This window comes from Chroicocephalus ridibundus, chromosome 2 (genome assembly GCF_963924245.1).
Source record: "Chroicocephalus ridibundus chromosome 2, bChrRid1.1, whole genome shotgun sequence".
Classification (NCBI taxonomy): Eukaryota; Metazoa; Chordata; class Aves; order Charadriiformes; family Laridae; genus Chroicocephalus; species Chroicocephalus ridibundus.
Window position 1 is genome coordinate 54681264 of NC_086285.1, and position 21696 is coordinate 54702959.

At 40.7% G+C, this 21696-nt stretch overlaps 1 protein-coding gene across 8 annotated transcripts in view; it reads left to right on the forward strand.

The window, feature by feature from the left end:
- PDE1C (phosphodiesterase 1C) overlaps window positions 1–21696 on the forward strand; it is a 315242-nt gene that overhangs the window by 215701 nt on the left and 77845 nt on the right. For all 8 annotated transcript variants that reach the window (XM_063325540.1, XM_063325533.1, XM_063325534.1 and 5 more), the window contains 3 exons: window positions 16420–16533; window positions 17401–17583; window positions 19718–19784. In XM_063325540.1, the coding sequence (XP_063181610.1) occupies window positions 16420–16533; window positions 17401–17583; window positions 19718–19784 (364 nt within the window). The remainder of the gene's footprint in view (window positions 1–16419; window positions 16534–17400; window positions 17584–19717; window positions 19785–21696) is intronic.

The window sequence follows — 21696 nt, forward strand, 5'->3', positions numbered from 1 at the left end:
TGTTTTAAAATTCCATCTTTACATCAAGATGTAAACCTTTATGCTTAATGCTTTTGCCACATTGCTGCCTATTCCCTCCTAGGTTTACCGTACAAAATATGTATTATCTTCATTTTCTTTCCCTTCTGCATTGTCCCTTTGGCTACATTGAAGCTCATATCTGAAGTAATTTTACGTTGTCTCAACTCTCAGAAGCAGCAGCTACCCTGCAGCTTCCATCTCTGCCTGTTCTGTCTGTGGCATTCCCTGAATCAATATCTCTGACTCCTGTTTAAACACCCGTGCTTCTTCCCAGAATTGGTACGTTTCAAAAATGACCTCTAACACTGCTTTTACCAACCCACATTTGAGGAAGCAGATGGTGTGCTCTGAGGGCTCCTCAGAGTCCGTGTACAGCTGAACCCATCTGGCACTGGAGAATGCTATCCTGTGTTGTTTACTCAGGGCAGTTAGCAAGCAGACTTTCTGGGGATATCACCATCAAATGTTTCCCCTCTTTCTTCATTTTCTTTGTTACCAATGCATTCAAACTCTATACAATCAATGCTGCAAGATGTAAATGATGTTGAAATCAAATTCCCTGCCCACTGATGCAGAGACAGGAAACAAGCCCCGATGAAAAAAAAAATCAGTATTGCAGTAGAGCCCACAGTGGAACAAAAATACAACAGAAAGCATCCTAGAATGTAATTTCGCAAAGGTTTCGTTCAGAATTCAGAATTTGAAACACTACTTTACCATGCTTCATGCTGCTCCCTACTGGACTACAAATGATTAACTTACATATTTATTAGCAGCTGGTGATTCTCTTAGCCTGTAGCCACTAGGCTGAGATGAGATACGTAATCTGCCTGTGCTAGTATCTATACAGGAGCCCCTCTTTTGTGTTTTTCAGTACCATTGCGCTCCTGGCAAGAAAGAAAGGAGTTTTTTCACTTAAGATGATCGGGTTACAGTACCTTAACATGGTGAAATAGGGACTAGGTTTGCATCCGTGTAGTTTTTGGAAATGAAAATCCTAGTTTTGCTGAGCAAAACTCAACCCTTTCTCCCTTGAAAATTTTTTGGTTTATGTTCAGGGAAAAATTTATCCTAACTGCAATCTGTTGGTCAATGGGACGACACTGACAGTGAGCCTGAATCCCCGGCAGGCTGCGTTGCAAGCATCACAAGTGCTGACATACCAACGTCAGCTAATGCCTTATACAAATGCAGCAGTCCCACAAGGGCCTTTTGGAAATTGAAGCAAAATATTGTAGCTGGACCTTTCCGTGTGTAGGAACCAGTTACGAAAGGTGCCAGAGCTAGGGGAGAAAACTCTTTCCAGAGTGCTTTTGTCAGTAAACAAATTGAGAGTTTATCTAGCTTGTAATTTCATCACTTAATTCTGGGCTTCCACACGTAGTTTTTCTGCCCCTTTTCAAATTGTTCTGGGAACAGCACAAATACGGTTTTAGCCTCTTCCTTCCCAGCAACACTTGAGAAAGGCCTGTTTAGCCCTCTTTCTTTGAATCTAATGTAAAGTTTTCTCAGGTGGTCACTTTTCACACCCTTCTGATGCTGACAACAGTGTAAGGCTAAATATTTACAAAGAACTTTTTCTTGAGTAGTTATCGCCTAAAACTTTAACAGTTTTTTATTTTACACAAGTTGTTCAGTACTGCAAAAGGTAGGGAAATATTACAAGTTTGTTTAAATTTGCTAAAGTGTGTTGCTTTGTTTTTATTAATGTTTTTCCTTTTTTTCTCCTCAACATTTATTTACTGTAAACAATTATGGGGATAGTTCTACTTCAGTGTGTGAATTCCTGTGGATCTCTTATGCAATTTTAGAAAAAATGTCAAAGACAGGAAAACATGCAAATGTAACTCTGTACTTGTATAATTTGAAAAATGAGCAATGTGTACATCGGAAAGGAACTACAGGAGTTTGTATTTTTCATTTATTTTCGGTTGAAGTTGAGGAATACCATATGAAATTGAATATTTTAGGTGTACTTTCAGACCATCAGTTATGACTAGACCTGTGTAAATCCTGAGTCAAAACAACACGATGTTCAAAATCGGGTTCCCCCCCCCCCCCCACTTCAATTTTAATCCATTAATGTGAATTTTGTAGGCAATTTTTCTGGCAGCAGAACTTTTGTTGGCATTGTATGAGTCTTCCCAGCCTTTCTGCTTGTCAATGGCAATTTTAGAGGCAGCTTTTCAAAGCAAATTTCCAAATAGGGGGGGGGGGGGAGTTATCTGCTGTTCCTTCTTTTTCTTTGTTTAAATGGTTGAATCTGCCATACACGTTCACCTGGGTAGTCTGGTTTTACTCAGTTGCAGAGAGGGATGGAGGGGCTGACTGTACTCTCACTGAGCCTTCTAAACATTGCAGGTGTGGCACTCATGAAGCCTGCTTTCTTCAGTGTCAGAGCTGAGACTCTCTTTAGATTCTTTGCTGTCTAATCATAGTAGAGAGGTTACGCCGCTGTGATTTCCTTGATGGAGGTTCAGTCACGTACACTGGCTGTTTATTGTCACGCAATGTGTACAAAATGTTTTAGAAAACTCTTTGACGTTGAAGCTGACTGAGAGTTTCATTGGTCTCTAGAGATGGACAGGTAGTTTGAATCAGCCTTATTTTCTTAAGCAACTATGTTTAAAAGATGTCATTTAGGCTAAAGCTAATCGTGTCTTTTACTTTATTGTTATCCTTCCCTCAGAAGTCCTTTGATTATTCTGTGAATTCACTAGTTAGAATTTACCAGTCAGAATTGCTGTCTCGAGGGGAAATCAAATAAAAATGTTTATTTTGTGCCTTTTTAGATCCGGTTAATTCCATGGAATAATATTACTCTACTGTTAAGGTTAAGGATTTTTGAGGGGTAAATGAAATCTGCTGGGAAACATCAGGATTTTCATACCCCAGACCTACAAAGTCTTCCTGTTCTGGTCAGAGACCAGCATCTTCCCTTGACAGTATCACCACAGTCTAGAACCCAGCTCATGTTAACTCACGGTTACAAAAATGCCTTTGTAGGCTGAAAGCCAGGTGATAATGATCTGTGCTTCCCCCACTTGCCATTCAAGGTTCAAAATGCATTTTTAAGTTCTTAAAACTTAAGTTTTAACTTTTCGTAAGTTCTTCTATTGGCATCTCGGAATCATTCTTCACTATCAGTGATTTATATCGGTATTGCTGCATTTAACCAGTGCTTGACTGAACTATTTTATCCTCACTGAGGTAAGTTTGGGCTTAATTACAGTGTCTTGCGTTCTGGTTTGCCAGAAACGTAGAAGAGATATTTTCAGTGTTCACACTAAATTGGAGGATTTTATTGTGTAAGACAAATAAAGACAGACTACATAGCTTGCAGTCTAACTTTGTTTATATGTTTTATGGTGGGACAGAAAGTGTAAAAGTCATTGCAGATGCTCATCCAAACCTTATGGAAAAACGGTAACGGCATGGGTCCTGTTCGGATCTGCCTTTGCCACCTCAGACTTGAGGTGTTTATGAGTTGGTGTGCTTAGCATGTGGTGTGGCAGGGGAGGTTGGAATGATGACCACCGGTAGCATAAGCTGGACAAGAGTGGGAAAAGGCAGGCTGCATATGCCTTCAAAAGTTTTGGTCTGTTAGGTGAAGATTAAAACAATCTTTGATAATTCAGTAACTCGTACAAGTTTCTTATTCACTGTGATGCTCGGCATGATTGTTTTGAAGCAACGGGCTGTCCTGATACGCATCCCTTCCCTTTCTCTTACCTTTCCTCTGATGCTACCATGCTGTTGCCATTTGACAGAGTATTTGTGAAACTTTCACTCTGCATTACTGAGCAGAAGGTCCCCAGAAGCTTTTTAGCTAGAGTGCACGTCTCAGCCTCTGTGTTGTGGCTATCTAAGTGCTGTAGCATCTAAGGAAGTGGATGGCAAAGTATAGCGGCTTTGGGCAGCTTCAGTATCTGTTTGACCCATTTTGCTTTATTGATGTTGTTTTGCAATCTTACGGACATAATGCAGAAATGGGCTTCAGGAAGGTCAAGCAAAGCAAATCACTGAGATACTGCTAGTGAAATTTCAACTAGTCATGGGGGAGCAGAAACTGAGGGTGAGGAAGGGAAGGGAAGGATAGGCAGAAACGAGACAGTATTGGTGCCAAGACTTCAAACTAATACACATTTATTGTGCCTGTTTAGCAATATTTGAGGAATGAAAATTTACCAAGAAAAATATGAAACCATTTATCTGCAAAAGGATCATTTGGGGGCTAATACTTCCTTCAGTCGGAGCCTGAGGCAGGAGGGTATTTGGATATTGCAGCAGTGAGTACAACTGAAGTGTTCACTTCTACAGCAGGGAAGCAAAGCTAATCGGTCTGCACATACCTGCAACCTGATGACACCCCTGCATGGCATGCGGAACCCAACAGTGCATGCAGGGAGTGGAGACGGGAGGCACATGCCCTTGTAAACACAATAATAATATGCATAAGAAGTTTATTTTAATAGATGATCTTTCCAAGTTTCCTGTTGTTCTTTGTTGCATCTTTTTCTCATTATCACTATTCAAAGACGTTTTTAGTGCTGCTCCTCTTTCTAACCTTGGGTTATTTCAAACAGATGTTTTTGAAGTGCTTTGTTTGTGTTCCATTGAATTCATGCAGGAAATCTCAGGCAATTTTTTTTTTTCTTTTTACATGAACAGCCATGAATGAAAAGCGTTTCCTACAATTTACCATTTTTTCAGCCGCACACCACTTTCTTTTCACGATTTTTAGTGCAAACTTCGCACTGCTTCATTTCTACCTGCTAATCTATTTCATAGTACAATGAAACAAGCCATCAATTTCAAAAGTTTCTTTTCCCCCAAGAGGTCATTGCCCCATCATGCTCTCCAAATTTGACTAATTGCACTTTTGACCCATCAGATCGCTGAGTATGTATTTCATGGAATCTTGATGTTTTTCCATAACATTTGCAATTGTTAATTTTTACTGGCTGAAGCAGCCATTCTCACTCCTTTTTATGGCTCAGTAAAGTAGAGGTGAGTTATTGCAATTCAAACAAGGATGTAAGATTCCCCCAAGCAGTGGTGCATGATATATTCTCAGGATGCACTTCTTTGGATGCTTGCATAGCGTTTTTGAGTTCATCTTTAAATAGGATGTGTGGTCTTGGAGAAATGAGCATGGCTCAGAAATCTGCTTTCACCTGAACTCACTTTTAACCATCAGTGCTGCAGTGGCCAGATTGTGAGTTTGGGATAAGTCCAGTTCCTGTGGATATTAGCAAACATACAGGTTTGACAGGCTAGTAGTGGTTAGCCATGGTACACCTGGATCTATTAGCCGGGCTGGTAATTAAAGTAGAGAAGGAAGCAGTCTGCCGTGAAAAGTCCAAACTAGTAAGGTGTCAGTAAAGACCACTGTATGGACAACTATTAAAAATCCTTTACATTCAAAAAAAACATGACTGGGACCCTATCTGAACTATTTTTTGATACAGTTTGTGGCTTTGCAACCTCCAGCTTTTCTTTTGTAATGGTCTTTTCTTGCCGTTTCTCTCCAAAGGCTATGGTTCTCCTGATAGTGCCCAGATTGTTAAAAATTCCTGGCATGGCCAATATCTGGCTCAACACCTTTGTCACGTGCAGCTAAAAGCTGGCGACAGAGTTGGTTTTCCAGCCTTTAGCAAAAGAGAAGGGAATGTTTACTGCTGACTTTGGGAATGCTTCCCTCAAAATAAAGATAATTAAGGGTAGCAAGAATGTTCTTGTTTTGTAGAAGTATAGACTGGCGAACTTGCAGCCGCCAAGAGGGAAATGATTTTGCAGTTTAATGCAAACTTTGTGGGCTTTAGGAGAACAACAGCTTGTTTTTAACAATATTTGTTGAAAGGGTAAATTGTATATTGAGAAAAGGCATACTAAATATCTGAGCTAACAAATGCGCATGCTAGTATTACCAGAGAAGCATGGTGAGGTCCTGAACTTTCAGAGTAATTCTTTCAGGCTACAAAAAGTGCAAATAGCAAAGCTTTAGTACGGTGACAAGTAAAATTTTATTACTGACTCAGTTCATTTTTCTGATTTTTAGACCAGCGAATCAGCTGCATAAATAATGGCCATCAATTAGCTCTGTAATATTCCTGGTAAGTATGTTGTCCTGAAGAGAAATCAGAGGCGGAAAAGTGAGGATCCGCATCTTAAACGTGTCTAAAAGCCTCAGCACCTGGGTATCCAAAATCTACCAAGGAAGGGTATAAACCTTTAAATATAAAGGAAATGGTTGAAGTCTTTAATCAGAAATCTGAGCATTGGCCATTTATGCCAGTTTAGAATAAAACATGTTTTATCAATGAGTTACCTCTGATCATAGCAGAAATTAAAGTTAGCAGCTGTGTAAAATGTATCGTTCATGAGAAAGTGCTTTATAAATCCAGTTTTATATCTAGCACAAAATCTTTGGCTAATATCAGCTGGCCTGTCTCTACTGGGGTCAGTAGCTGACCCCATCATCACTGGGGTCAGTGATGCTGACTTCAGGAGCGTATAGCTGCCTTAGGGATCTAGAGGAACTTAGGCATCTGTTGAAGTAAGCAGGAGTTTGCCAAGCCCAGCAAAGCGCGTTGAGGTCATACGAGAATTGGGCATTGATCTGTGCCTGTCTCTTGCCATAGCTGATGGTGTGTAAGTGAGGTGAAGCCTTCGTCTGGGTCTCGGAAAGTGCTGATGGCTGAAGGTGGTCTGAAAGGAAGCAGCAGCTTGGGAACCACTTCTCCTGCCTTTGCTTACTGGGCGTTTCTGAAGACCAGGCAGGGACGTATTCCTGCTTGAACTTCACACTGCGTGTGGACTCTAATCTGCACTTGCCTAACTGCCCTGTGGGTTCCTAAAAGCTGCTCTGGAACGTAATTGATTTCAGGAACTGGAAAGACTGAGATAATTGCAGACTTTCTGCCCATGGATATTTTAATGGTAACAGATGGGGGAGAACTAAGGTTACAATGAAATATTTTGAAATTATCTGTTGAACTTCTCCCTGATCTCTTCAGTGAGCATTAAGTAAAGACCCAGTGTGGAGCGCTGACATTCAGATCTGCACAAAGCAATCTGCTAGCATCATTTGGAAGAATGACCTTGTTCAAGGACCCAGAAATGTGATAATTGTGGTTTCAAAGAAAAAGATTCCGTCTGTATAAAACAAAGGGGAATGCGTCACTGGATGCATCGACGCTAAACTGACAGTGTGTGTTAGTTGCCTCAAATGCAAATTTAGATGGTTCATTTCAGGTACCTATTTTTAAAGATGCAAATTAAAAATTGTTAGATTTGTGTCTGACATCTTATAACTGAGGTCGTTTTTATAAAAGGCACCAGTGATTTGGAAAGGCTTAATTCTGTGAGACTTCATTTGCTGTCTTTGGATCTCATTTTCAGCAAATTCAGTGATCCTGTGGTTTCTCCAAAAAAACCTAATTCGTGCTAGTGTCCCAAAAATTAGTTGTCCTCCAAAAGAAAAACCTTACTTTCGGAAACACCAGTCAGAAGATGGCTAGTTGTGAAAGCAGAATATAACAGCATTTCTTTATGTCAAATCTGAAGTTTACCCTTGTTCAGCTCTCAATTTGTTCAGTGGGAAGAGTCATCTCCCCCTCATCTTAGCTGTCTGAAACCACAATGACTGCCTAAGCTCATCTTTTAGCTCATTTCTATCATTAGGGGGGAAGGAAGGTGCATCAAAAAGGCAGAGCACCCTTTCCTAAGGAAATACATGACAGGCAGCTTTTGAAGGTGATTCACTGTGGCTACCCATCTCCAGTGACTTCCATGAGCGTCTGTGTACCTGATAGGTTATGCTGAGTTAGGTGGTTAACTTGAAAGAAAAAAGACCCATGACGAAAACTGCTAAGGACATCATCACCAAAGATTCTGACATCAAAATTTTGCCCACATTAAGGCTTTTTACTGCTTATACTTCCTGACTTAGTTCCCAAAGTTCAGAACCCAAGAATGGGGAGGGTGTTTGCACTTAAGAAATGAGTACACCCTTTAGAAGTTTTCAGCAGCAGGAGATGGAGACAAGGGTAATTCAAAGGACTTGGTCCTGAGGAACTGCTTAGGCTGCTCTTTTGTTGAAAATCCTCCAGTAAGCCAAAGTTTACTGATGTTTGGGCACAGGACTTTCCTTCCTGGAATAGGCATGAAGGAATTTATGACTGTGAAGTGAAAATATAAACTATATACAATTTCACTTATAGTTGGCTAATGTGGTCAAAACCTTTTTTGACTTAAGGTGACACCATCCTGCCAAGGCCACTGAATTTACCATTGTTGCATTTTCATGCTTCTAAATAATACAAAATTAATTGATTGCTTCAGTTTTTTTATTTTTTTTATTATTATTCAAAGACAGAAGGATATTTCAGGAAACATGAGGAAGGCAAAACAATTACTTGGGAAATTGCTTATAATTTCTTCTGATGAAAAGCGCCAGTGTAGCAATGCTCTGTGTTTCAGTGCTTGCTCCTTGCAAACACATGTTTTTTCTTCCTCTGGATGTTGTCACTTGCATTTTTCTATACAAAAGCAGTGACAGAAGATAACTACCCAGCCTAATACAAATCCACTGGGTCACAGGCTACCATTTGCTTTATTTTTGGTTGTGTTTTGAGGATTACTGCTGGAGCTGGCTTTTTAGGTTCTGTCTTTTCCTCAGTGGTTCACGCATGCTATATATGCAGAGCCTTAGAGTATGATGTGGCAGACTGTGGAGTGAATCATACCTGCTGGCTGTTGTGAAAAGACATGGTGAGCTCCTGGATTACTTTCTGTGTGTGCTTGTACCCCTCCCACCAACCCACTATTTGAATGGAGCATCAAAGAGTTTGCAATGCAAACCGTGGAGGCATCTTGTCCACCCAACTGACTGAAACTACTGCGCACGTGCATTGTGCCGCATAACCGCGTGCAGTCTGCTCTGCATACTTTTGGGCAGTGTAAAATATCGTGTGCCTTTGCTTTGCAGTTTCTTTTCACCCTAGCAGGCGCTTGGATACTGGCATGGGGCATCTGGCAGACCTTCTACGTGCTCGCTGCTTAGCCGGTCTGCATGTGCTCTCTAACTTTGATGTGTCCCCGGAATATCACATTTGTTGAGTTTGTACATTATACCGAGATAGCAGCTGCACACCTATTTCTGTGTAGCAATTCTTTAATAGAAATATAGTTCGCTGCGCAGCGTGCATCTGTTTCTCAAACTTAATGAATTTCCTACCGGTAATTATGGTGGTTTTCCAGAGAAGGGCAAGGAATGTACTGTAGAACAGAAGGCAGGGTTTTGTCTTTCAGTTCAGCAGATGTTTGTCTTTCCAGCCTGTAGGAGCGACCCTTGGTCTTTTTCTGTGTGTAAACGAAGCTGGCATTTATGGTATCAGATCTGCTTCTGATTGTTATTGTTCTGTTAATTTCTAAAGCTTGTGGTTGATTTGATTTATTTATTTTCATTCTTTTTTAAAAAGCAATTTGAGCTGGCTATCAAAAGAATGTTATCACAAATGAGTTGTCTTTGAAATCATCCTCTTGGGTTTTCCTTATGTAAGGGTAATTTGACTAACAAAAGCCACATAAACACAGACTGATAGCAGAAGGTGCCTCTTATTCTTGTCCCCAGAGTCAGAGTGACAAGGATTTGCTGAAGCCGAAAGTGTTCCTCACTGGTGTCTAATTGTAATGACGTTCTTTTTGTTTGCAAAACAACTCATGAAGGACCTAATTGTAACTGGGATCAATCTCATTGTGTGCCAGTTTTTGCTTGTGAACTTCTGTGATGAACAGGACTGTGAATAGTGTCCTGTACTGAAATTAATGCTGTATGTCTAAGCATTAATCATGGCAAGATTATTAGGAATGTTTTCGTATATGGATGTAGCAGCTTGCATTCTTATCCAATATGCAATTTCAACGCCTTGTACAAGTATTGCCCACTTCCATTGAAAGTCGCTGGCATTTGAGACTGAAGGAAATGCCTGAACAGCACAAAGTTACTTCACAAGAATAGGGAGACGCGTTGAGAGCAAACCTGATTTCTTACAGAATGTGCTACAGGATCCTTTATGTTTACAGGGAACCCCCAAACTGTTTGCTCATGGGGTGCAGTGTCAGAATTACACTGAATGCAATGAGACTTTGTCTGTTTAAGGAAACTTTTGACTTACATTTTAAAAGTTGATTCCAAAGCTTTTGAAACTTGAGGAATAACAAGAACAGATCCTCTCCTGAGGTGTGAAAGCAGCATTCAGGATATGAAACACGATGTTTTGTCACAGCATACACCCATTTTTGTCAGGCGTCCATAAAATTCAGTTCTCTGTGCAAAACTTTCTTGTACCATGTTTTCAGTACATCAGTAAAGCCTGGTACATCAGTAAAAAACTCTCACGAAAGAGTTGAGAAGGGACATTTCAACTATCGACGTAGCTGTGGAATGATTTAGTGTTACGTAAAGGCTGTCTCTATTTGTGTGTATGAACTACGTACGTCTGTGAAAGGAAATAAGAATGACACATGTTATCTGGGGTTATTGCAGCAGGAAGCCAGTAACTCATTTTAGCTATCTGTGTCACCATTAGCGAGGGTGGCAGATGTTCTAATGTTGCTCAAATCTCTTAAAGTTTTTCAGAACATTTTCATATTTTGGAGAAAGATAATTTAGAAGCCTTTTTTGGTGTGGTGTGGATCCCATCTACCTTCTGCTCTTCCTGTTCCTCCTCAGATGAGAGACAGGAAACTTAGAATAACTTCTTTCAACCCATATCTGTAGCAAACTTTCAAACTCATGACCCAGGCAAACAATCCACCCGTGAAGATTTTCTGCTCTAGGGTACAAGTCCTTTCTCACACAGAGCTGTTCTTTAGGACTGATCTGTCAAAGATGATTCCCTCAGTTTATCACCTAAGCTCTGGGATCTCCAATTCCAGTATATGTTAAAAGGGACCAAGCGATGATCACTTCAGTGCAGGGTTCCCCTCTCTAGTGAGGGCCTTTGCTACATGGACAGGGCTTAGTTTTGGTAAGAAATTCCACTGCTGTCTTTCTTAGTGAAACTTGTATCAGACTTAGCAGAGGCTTGTGAACAGCTTTTTGGTCTCAAGAGTACTTCACCAGCTCTAGCAGTGCTGTGTTCAATAGCTTGCCCTCTTTTCCCAGCTATAATAAAAAAATATCTCTGCTTTCTACAAATCTCACCTGTCAGGTAGTAGGCTATTATGGTTGAAACAACATATGAATCGGGTTCAGCTGTCAATATCAAACTGTTTATCTGTTACTATCAAGATCAAAACGGGGATAAATATTCACAGAATCACAGAGTAGTAGGAGTTGGAAGGGACCTTTGGAGATGATCTAGTCCACTCGCCCTACGAAAGCAGGTTCACCTAGATCAGGGTGCACAGGAACATGTCCTGGTGGGTTTTGAATATCTTCAGAGAAGGAGACTCCACCACCTCTCTGGGCAGCCTGTTCCAGTGCTCTGCCACCCTCAAAGGAAAGAAGTTTTTCCTCCTGTTGAGATGGAATTTCCTGTGTTCCAGTTTGTGCCTGTTGCCCCTTGTCCTGTCACTGAGCACCACTGAAAAGAGCCTGGCCTCGCCCTTTAGGTATTGATAAACATTGATGAGATCCCCTCTCAGTCTTCTCTTCTCCAGGCTGAAGAGACCCAAATCCCCCAGCCTTTCTTCATAAGAGAGGTGCTCCATTCCCTTGAACATCTTTGTAGCCCACCGCTGGACTCTCTGCAGGTGTTCCTTGTCTTTCTTGAACTGTGAGGCCCAGAACTGGACACAGTGCTCCAGATGTGGCCTCACCAGGGCAGAGTAGTGGGGGAGGATGACCTCCATCGACCCACTGGACATGCTCTTTTTAATGCACCTCGGGAGACCATTGGCCTTCTTGGCCACAAGGGCACATTCCATCCTTGGTAATCTGCAATGATACTAGAATTTTTTTATTTTTTTTTTTCATTTTTCACGTGCATTCAAAATAGTTTTTTCCTCAGGTGGCCCAGTGGTATGAGAATGATTTTTGGAGTAAAAGACTGAGTTGTACTGTTGAAAACATGTGGTGAGTCACAGTCATAAAGCTTTGAAAATAAATGCAGAGACTAGCCACACAGCTTTGCAGAGTTTACACCGGTTTAAAGGAAGTTGCCTCAAGTATTCAGACAATATGTGTGCTTTGCATGTTAATTGAAGTTGACTAGTATCCAGACTGTGGTGGTGTTAATCTTCTCTGCAGTGATATGTAATTTTATTTTTTAAAAAAATCAACAGCATAAAAGCAAGCCCTCTAGCTAAGGATATAAATATTTGTACACAGATACTGTTTTATTTATAACAGAGAGGAGAATGCTTGGAGCGATTACTCAGAAATTTTGCATTTCAAGAACACGTAGAAAACAGCATCACTTTTTCCAGTTATTCAGTTTGGATCTAGAGTGGCTTTGGGTCTTTGAGCTGTGTAACTTTCATGGACTGAGTTCAGTTGCCCAGTTTCTAGTCATTTGCTTTCTATCCCCCTGAATCTTTAGGGGAACATTAAAAAGAGCGTGAGCAGGGCTGTGAAACAGCGTACACTTTGGATAACCTCTCTCCTTCACCGAGGACCCAGCCAGCCTGCTTTACGCAAACGTATTGCTCTGCTGAAGGCAGTGGGATTATTTGCAGATACTCCCAGGGGTTTTTACGGTGGATGCATACGGATATTTTCCTTGGCAGGGCAGTGCAGGAGGCCGTATTCTGGAAGTGGTCTATCCCCTTTTCCAAGATTTAACACTTACTTGAACTCCCTGTGGGGTCAGAGGAAGTTCAAATGCATAGCATTGCTCTGGACTAGGCTTTTCCTTTGGGTAGTTAAGGGATTATTCCGAGGACTAAAATGTGTAATAACTGTGAAGAACAAAGGTTCCCAGGGTTTTTCCATAATATTTGGCACACGTTCACAGAGAATTTGCAGACTGGAGGGATAGATTCCCTTGGAAATCTCATTAAGAAAGGCATTAGTGGTATCTTAATATAATTAAACAACTGGATTTAGAGCTAATATTGTGTGACCAACCAGTTCTTTGTAACTGCTGTGCTGATGACCGTAATCTGAGAAATTTTTGGCTGACCTACAGCCTGGCTTGCTTGTGTGTGCGCCATGGTCTTAACCATTTAATGTTAGAAATGGTTAACACTTCCCTTCTGGTCTGGGATCTCCTTAATGCACAGGAATTGGCTGCTTCTCCTACGGCTAGCTCCACGGGCTTCAGTGGAACTAGGTCTGGTAGATTCATGCAAATTTTTGGTTCTGAACTTGAAAGGAAAAGGAGGGTGGGAAAGAAAAGAAATAATAAAAATTTAGGTTTCGATCAGTCTATAATGAACTTTTTGAAACAGAACAGAACAAAACATGCTTCGGTTGAAAAAAGCGTTTTGTTCATACAAAACAGGTAGTTACAGTAAAAGCAAAGTAAATGATGAACTGGATCCCTTAAGTTGGTTCTGATAATTATATCAGTGTGTTTCTTTTGGTCAGCAGCCTGACAGACTCAGCATTTTCCTGCGAAATGGTACATGCGGCTGAACCCTACGCGCTTGCTGCAATGACTAGTCTATGGGGTAGAGATAGGAAGTCAGCATCTTGCCCTCTGCTTCCACGGCTTTAATACAAGCTCCTAAAAATAAAACATGTTAAAAGTTTGTGGTAATGGTTTGATTTCAGTCAAAATGGTTCAGTGAATTTGATTGCATTCCGGAATTACTTCAGCCACCCTTAAACAGAATTTTTCAGCTAATAAATTTGTCTGGATGCCCTTCAGTGGGACAGCCTGGCCTTAACTTTATGATTGCGTTTAGGACTATTTCAAAAAGCAGAGAGATACATGGAATGCAGTGAAGACAAACTATTGTCGGGCTCTTATTTAGCAAAGGTAACTGACAGCAGCTGCTGTGACTCAATGAATCAGAAATAGTTATAGATAATGGATGGTAAGACAAAGACAATGTAATTTTTTTTCACATGAGAGTGGCTGATCGTGTGACAAGGTTTTATTATAACAACTGTACTTCTGTTTTTTCAAATGATTGATGCACGTAGTGCTCTGCATAATCTTCTTCGATGATGAATGTTGGTGCCATGAAGCAGCCGTTACTCACTGTGCTATTATTGTACATGAATTTTGAATGACTTGTGGCATAGAGCTGCTGGGTACTTAAATCAATGAAATAAAAGTCAGGAAGAGCCAAAGATAATGTTCCTCCTTCAATATTAACTCCTGTGGCTTGTGTACAAACAATGTTTCTGGTAATTAGTTAAGGGGTCATATCTCTGGACTCCCCATACATGGGATGAAGGAAGGAGGAGGCATATGCAATGCTTACTGTTCGGACATGAAAGTTGTTTTATTTGTTTCTCTTCCTCCCCTCCTGCATTGGCAAGCAAAGCTGGGAATGGGTAGGAGGGATTAGGCTCTATGGTAGGTAGGTAGGGTTAGGCTCTATGGAGGAGGTGAATTCATCTTCCACATGTGCTGCCCGAGGCTGGAATCAACCTGAAAGGTGGGGGAGCACCATTCCTAGCTCTGCTCATCAAACACAACGTGTTGCTGCGCACATCTGGGGGTGCGCTTACACAGGAGAGGGGTATGGGAGCGCCGAGCCATGTTTCTTCTTCCATAAGGCTGAGGTTGTTCCATGGATTCCCTGAGCTGGGTTCCAGGGTTGGAGGGAAACATGCTGGCATAGTTGAATGCTCTCCACCTGGCTTACAGAGATGACTTCTGTTCATTGTATTTGTACATCACTGATCTTCCCGTCTCCATTCTCACATCAAGAATGAAGCATTGAACAATACTTTTGGTTTTTTTGACTGCCGACAAGCAAATGAGTTGATCCTCCTGGAGAGGTTCCACCTCTTGCTAAAGATTCTTTGTAGAGCTAAATATGTAGCTATGTGTCAGCAGTACCGCTGTGAGTAGGAGTGGCATTTATGAGACCTAGCCAGAGGAACAATCAATATTTTTAATGATTTTTGTTCTGCACAGCCTCACTGTTTACGTGGGGAAAGTGAGGGGAAGGAAACACAACTGGAAGGAGCTGTTGGGGCAGTGCACACGGGCAGACTGATGGCTCCTCAGCTCTGCCATGAAGTACAGCCCCATGGAGTCTTGGTTTCCCCTGAAAGCACTAATGCTAACAGGGGCATTGTGATAGCAAGGGAATACAGATACTCACTTCATTTTAAGAACCTCATGTACGTTTCTGCTGTAGGAGGTTGGGCTCTCTATACAATTAACAAAGTGAGAGCAGGCACCTATATTGGGCTCTCGCTATGAATTACTTTCTGGGAAAGGTTATTTTTCTCCATGGCCTGTCGAAAAAGATGAGGAAGAGTAGTCTGCTAAGTAGAAGACAAAGTTTAGATGACATGACAACTTCTCTACATTTTCGCGTCTTGAACAGGACAAATTAACAGCTTGTGAATTCTGCTGTGCTGTTAAATGTACATTTCAATGTTTATTTAACTGATGAAGACATTCACAAAAATGTTTTAACGCGTCAACTTTTTATCCCATTGTCCTTTTAAAGGAATGGTAATTTTCTTCTTCTAATTGTAAGCATGCGTATTCTTGGATTTTTTAAAAATATTTACATTTTACTCTTTACTTTTATATTTTCTTCTCCTCTTTCTTCCCTGTTTTGTTTTTCTAATTTGCCACAGAAAGTAGAGCGAAGGGGAGGAAAAGACAAAAGCAAATTGCACAAATATATTGTCTTTGGCACAGGAGACATTTTCTGCACAAATTTTTGTTTTTCCCCCAATAATTAAAATAACCTGATAAAAAAACTTCCATGAGTTCTGTTTAATGTAGATGGGATAGTCTAAGGGTGACCTCTTGACCTAATGAAAATCATAGCATTTCCTAGCCTTGTATAGTATTTCTACAATAGTATTTCTAAATATACTCTAACACAATTTTGCATAAATGTACTCTAATCGTTGTAAATGGCTGACATTTGTCAACAGATGCTACTCAAGAAGTTACTTCCTTTCTTGTGGCTGGAATGAAATTGCCCTCTCTTAGCTCCTGTGTTAAATTCCAAGTGATTTCTATTTTGACTTATTTCAGTATGAGTAGGGGACAGTCATAACTTGCTGACTTATTTGAGCCTAAATATAGTGTGATGTTTGCCTGGCATCATTGTGACTGATCTTTGAAAAGTGATTTTTGTGGACTTCTTGTGTTCGGCTTAAAGAACCTTGTAGACTTCCAGAAGTTTTCACCTGCCAGTCATGTGTGCTAGGTCTCATGCTGGATCCAGTTTTGAACTGACGCTTACTCTCAAACCTGTTTCTCTTTGTACTAATCAGATTGCTGTTTTCTTTTTCTCTAGGTTGCGGTCTTTGGTAAAGCAGTTAGAGAGGGGGGAAGCTTCAGTTGTAGACCTAAAGAAGAACTTGGAATATGCTGCGACTGTTCTTGAGTCAGTATACATTGATGAAACTAGGTGAGTTAACTACAGGCATCAGCACTCCTCTTATATCTAGTACCAAAGACACAAAATTGTAATTTACACGTCAGTTGGGAAATTTGTTTTAGCCAAGATTTATTACTCGCAGACAATATGTTTTTAATCATTACAATATCACAGTCTGTGTAGAGCAGATCTTCAGTCCTCGGTCTAAAAGCTGCTTTAAGTTTCTTGGGGCAGGGGAGGAGATCAAAAACAATCATAAATTTAATATATATTCTCTTGCAGAAATGTTTTCATAATAGTTGTGTCTCACTTTTTCTGAAAGTTTCTAAATTCCTACTCCTCTATTCATTTTGAATAGTGTTAAATCTTTTCACTTGTATCGAGTCTTTGAAATTAAAAAAAATTCACTCCAGGTCATGATAGATGTAGACTGGTAAGATGTTGCAGAGGAGTACCCTGCTCTGTTATATGCCATTTCCTTGGTGATAAATGTAGAGTCACCTCCGATGACCAGAATGGGAAAGGAGAGGACTGTATGATACTAACTGGAAAGTTAGACATGACCATAAATGAGTTCTGAAGAGCAGAAAGGTCAGGAACATTGACGAGTTGAAGATGAGAAGTCAGAGGATGATTACGTAGTTGTACTTCAGAAGGCTGATAGTTCTTGTTTGTTGGCCTAGTAGTGAGTTTCACAAGCTAATATATAACTAAATAAGAGAACAAACAATCTGGTGAAGACTTGTACAATTGTGTTCCATTAGGGCTGATGAACCAAAGACTTTTAACAACTGCTTAATTAGTATATGTGTGAGTTTCTTTTTTGTTAATAATGTTGCAATGCTCTCCAAGGGCATTTACCCATATTTACCCATCTTTCCCCCCTTCCCTCTCTAGGCGTTTACTGGACACAGAAGATGAGCTCAGTGACATCCAGTCCGACTCTGTGCCCTCGGAGGTCCGGGACTGGTTGGCTTCTACCTTCACGCGGCAAATGGGGATGATGCTCAAAAGGACGGAGGAAAAACCTCGGTTCAGGAGTATTGTCCATGCAGTACAAGCTGGGATATTTGTGGAAAGGTAGAGAGACATGTAATTACTTAGTTCTAGTAGCTGTCCAAGTTCCGCAGGTTGCTCTTGTGGTATTGAATGAGTAATAGTTTAATATGCTTCCAATGATGTTTCTACACAGATCTGGATAGCACCTTGGAACCTGGAATTAAGTAATATATTGCAACCTGAAATGGCACATACTGATCTGTTTTCAGCTTAATACAGGTGTAATAGCACAATTGGAATAATTTTGACCGAGAATACGCACCTCTGCATAGCCCTAGGTCAAGAGTGACAGCTTCTAAAATTTGGTCAGCCCAGACCGAGCCCTCCCTTGCCTCTTTTTACCTCTGTAGGCTATTATTTCTTATGAAGAACTGGTAAGAAACAGAAGAAAATTCTGTATCATAGTATTGCTCAAATGAACTCTAGATCGAGACTGATGTGAAAACTTCGGAGCTCAGGGAGGACTTCAAAAAACCCATTGAGTCCTCTCAGCCTTCTCTGTTGTGATTTGCATCAGAACCTACTGCTAAAGCTGATTTCACTTTCTGAACCGTTTAAAACATTTAGTCATTTCAGTTTGGACTCACTTCCGATCTTACCTTTTCTTTGTAAAGTAACCACTCTTTGCTGACATTCTTCCTTCAAGCTAGAAGAAGGGCTGGCACATGTGAAACTTTTAGCAGACTTTAAGCAGCGTGAAAGACAGCAGGTCCCAGCTCTCTACAGCAAAACTCAAGTCAGGAATGGAAGAGCAGAGTACCTTTCACTCTTCATCAGAATCACGGTGACAGCCTAGCAGCCCTCTGTGCAGGAGGTTGGATGTATCAGACAGTGAACTACAAGCCACACAGACACACAGAAGCCTCCTCTGGCATGTCTATAGACAATTTTTTTATCTGTGTACCGAAGTAACTGTACATGTGTTAAGAGTGGCAGCAAATTGTGATAAGACTGCACGTGTCATTTCTCCTTGGAACGGGTTTCTCCAGGTTTGACAGGCTATTTGTGAATTAAACCTCACTCCCAGTGAGGGACTTGCTCAACAAGGAAGTAAATGAACTGCAGAGAGCTGGCTGCAGGAGGCTCTTTTCCAGCTGATCTGAATCACTGTGGCCCAAAGGAGAAAGTGTTCAGATATGATATGGCACCAGAGGAGGGTTGTGGCTCTCCTGAGCTAAGGGAGAGGGCCTCTGCCTGAATTGTCACTTCAGAGAAGGCTATGAGGCTCCTGACTGAAGGGTGGAGGGGGGTAAGAAATTCTGTAATTCAGGGAATGGGTGAATTTAATTCTCCAAAGGAGCTGACTTTTTTTAGGTCTGAGTTTGTAACATGACAAAGAAAAATGGAAGTGAAGGAAGACTTGACACGGGATTATTTCAGATGGGAGAAGAGATTTCCATCATCTCCTTTTAGTCCTACGTTGCTTAAGTGCAAAAAAGGGTGATGCTTGCTCAAGTGCTAAAAAGGGAAAGGCATTTTAGCTATGACAGTGGTCCTGCATTCACCAAGCCTGTTAAACAGTGTGGCCTGAAAGCAAGTTTTTAAATCTGGTACATACTTCAGTGCTTTCTTTAGTACGGTTGTGGATGTTGATTATTGCCTTACTCTTTTTCTCTCTCTCCTTCAAACACACACACACACACACAGAGCAAACTCCCAAAAGATTTTATGTCAGTCTTAAAAAAAATGCAGACAAAAGTAACAGCTGTACCGAACTGGAGTTGATTCATTGGAGACAACAAATGATTTCTGAAGTACATTCAGAATTAGCTTGCACGTGGACCGGCAAGGACTAATGGAACTGAAAGAGCAGTATGGTCATCTGCAGCAGAAAATGGGGAACATCTTGTTTATTTGAGTATAGCCTTTCCCTCTGATGAAGGCCTGATATTGGCAGATTCTCTGTGATGTCCTGCCAGGTAACTAAGATATGAGATGCTGGGGAGTGTATAAATCTCAATTTAGGCTATACAATAAGAATGATATAGAGAATATTGTGCAAGTTAGGAACAAGAAGGAATTAAAAAAACAAAGTGCAGTCAGTGTTTCCTGGGCTAAATAAGGTCTCCTGTAATAGTCTATTGCTTTATGGATTTTGTTTGTTTGTTTTGTTTAATTCTATTTATGTGTTGCCTTATCTATTTTATCTTGGTAGAATGTACAGACGGACTTCAAATATGGTCGGTTTGAGCTACCCACCAGCTGTAATTGGAGTGCTAAAGGTAATCCAAATAAAAAGGTGTTGGGGGGGTTCTGTACAAAGCATCAAGATAATACTGTGATATTTGACTTGGTAAGGGGGTCTTAGTACTTGCCCTTTCCTGCTCTCTGACATTTAGGTTAGTTCACATACATTTATCATTTACTGGCCTAAGGGAATATCCTTTCAATAAAGGAAAGAATAGAGTTCAAGGCTGTGGCCATTTTCAGGTTATGAAGGTTACAGCTCTGTTCTAGATTACAGTGATTTAACTGAAGACTTAGTAACATGATGGAATCAATCACAACCTCCCACAGGGAAGAAAGAAAACACAGATTGAGAGAGGTGGAGAAGGAAAAGGATCAGTTGCTGTGAGAGAAGGGAATTTCTTGCGTTGCTCAGCTCCAGGTTCTTCAAGGTGACAATCAGTTTAGGAATAACAACCCTTTTATGAGTTTTGAGGTTTCAGAGGAAAACTGATTAGTCAGAAGTACTCAGAAAAAAATAAGGTTCAATCTATGGAACAATTGCAAGGTTCTTGATTTAGGCAGAAATTATCAAGATTACAAACACAAGTTAGCAACCAACTGCCTATGCAGCAGCTTTGCAGGTTACATGTTGCATGTGGTTACACCATGCTGTGAAACAGTGAAAAAAGGTGATGCAGTGGGGCGATACACAGGGATGCTACATGTAAAGTTCATGAAGCTTCTGCTCTACTCCACATTGGAAAGACCTACAGTTAAATTAGTGAATCCTTTTTGGTTTGGATAGTACAACTCATCAAAAGATGTGGAGGAATTGCAGAAGGTCTATTGAATGCAAGAAGAATGATCAAACATGCCTTTCATGTACAGAATCAAAGCATCCATCCACAGGTTTTTCCAGGTGCAGGTTGACAATTGTTAGCTTCATTCCTGCGAATGGGATCTAAAGTCTTTGTTCTTTTAGAACTACACCCCATAGCCAGCTTATGAGGGAACGTGTCTATTAATGGTACCTCTTCTCCTGAGTTCTTCAGCAGTAACAAGACAATCCAAGACACATCAGCTACTCTCAACTGACTGAAACCTTACACAATCCCCCTCCTCTTTCTACGTCTGTAAATGATTAAGGGTCATAAAGAGAACTGATCATGCTAAAGTTAAAAAGCATCAAAACAACAAAGTCATTGACTAATTTTGCTCAGGGTGAAGTAACACCCATTTGGCCACTGTGCACTCTAGGATGTATTTTTTTCCAAAACTATTTTGAGAACATGTCTTTACCTGGATGGCCTTGGGGTTGGTAGTAGATGTTGTAGAAATGGGAGCTACTTGTTTTGAAGAAGTCTTCTGTCTTTGAAGTAATACTTCATCTTAAATTTCTCAGTCCCATCTCCTTAATGGAAAATGATACATTTTGTTGCTTGCTTCAGTCCAGTAAAGCCAAGTAAAAAACCTTACAACTAGCCAACTGCTTGGTGTGCTCTGGCTCTGTAAAATGAGCTGATGGTTTAAGCATGCAAAAGGGTGTAGGAGTGTACCACACACATCTCTTCAGCTGTTCTGGATTGCCACAATCAACATTCCCCTCGGAGTCATGGTAATCAGGACAAGGATTGAGATGACATGGAGTCAAAACTAACTTATTTTTGAACCATGTGCTCTCCTATTTGCTGCCATGGCCAACAGGATATCCACACTGAGGAACCCAAAGCTGTGGAATCAGGTTGGCAAAATGAGGTTGTTTTTAATAAAACAATGAAATACCGTAGCTTCTGCAAAATGCAGATGAAGTAGTAGCAGTGCAAGTCCTAGTGTATATCTCTCTCACTTCTTCAGTGGATGAGAAGTTAGGCAATTTTTTGAGTTGATTGCACAGCATCTCTCTCTATACCTGTATATTGGATACTGATTTTTCTACTGCAGTAGCCTGTTACTTTTCCGCGTGAC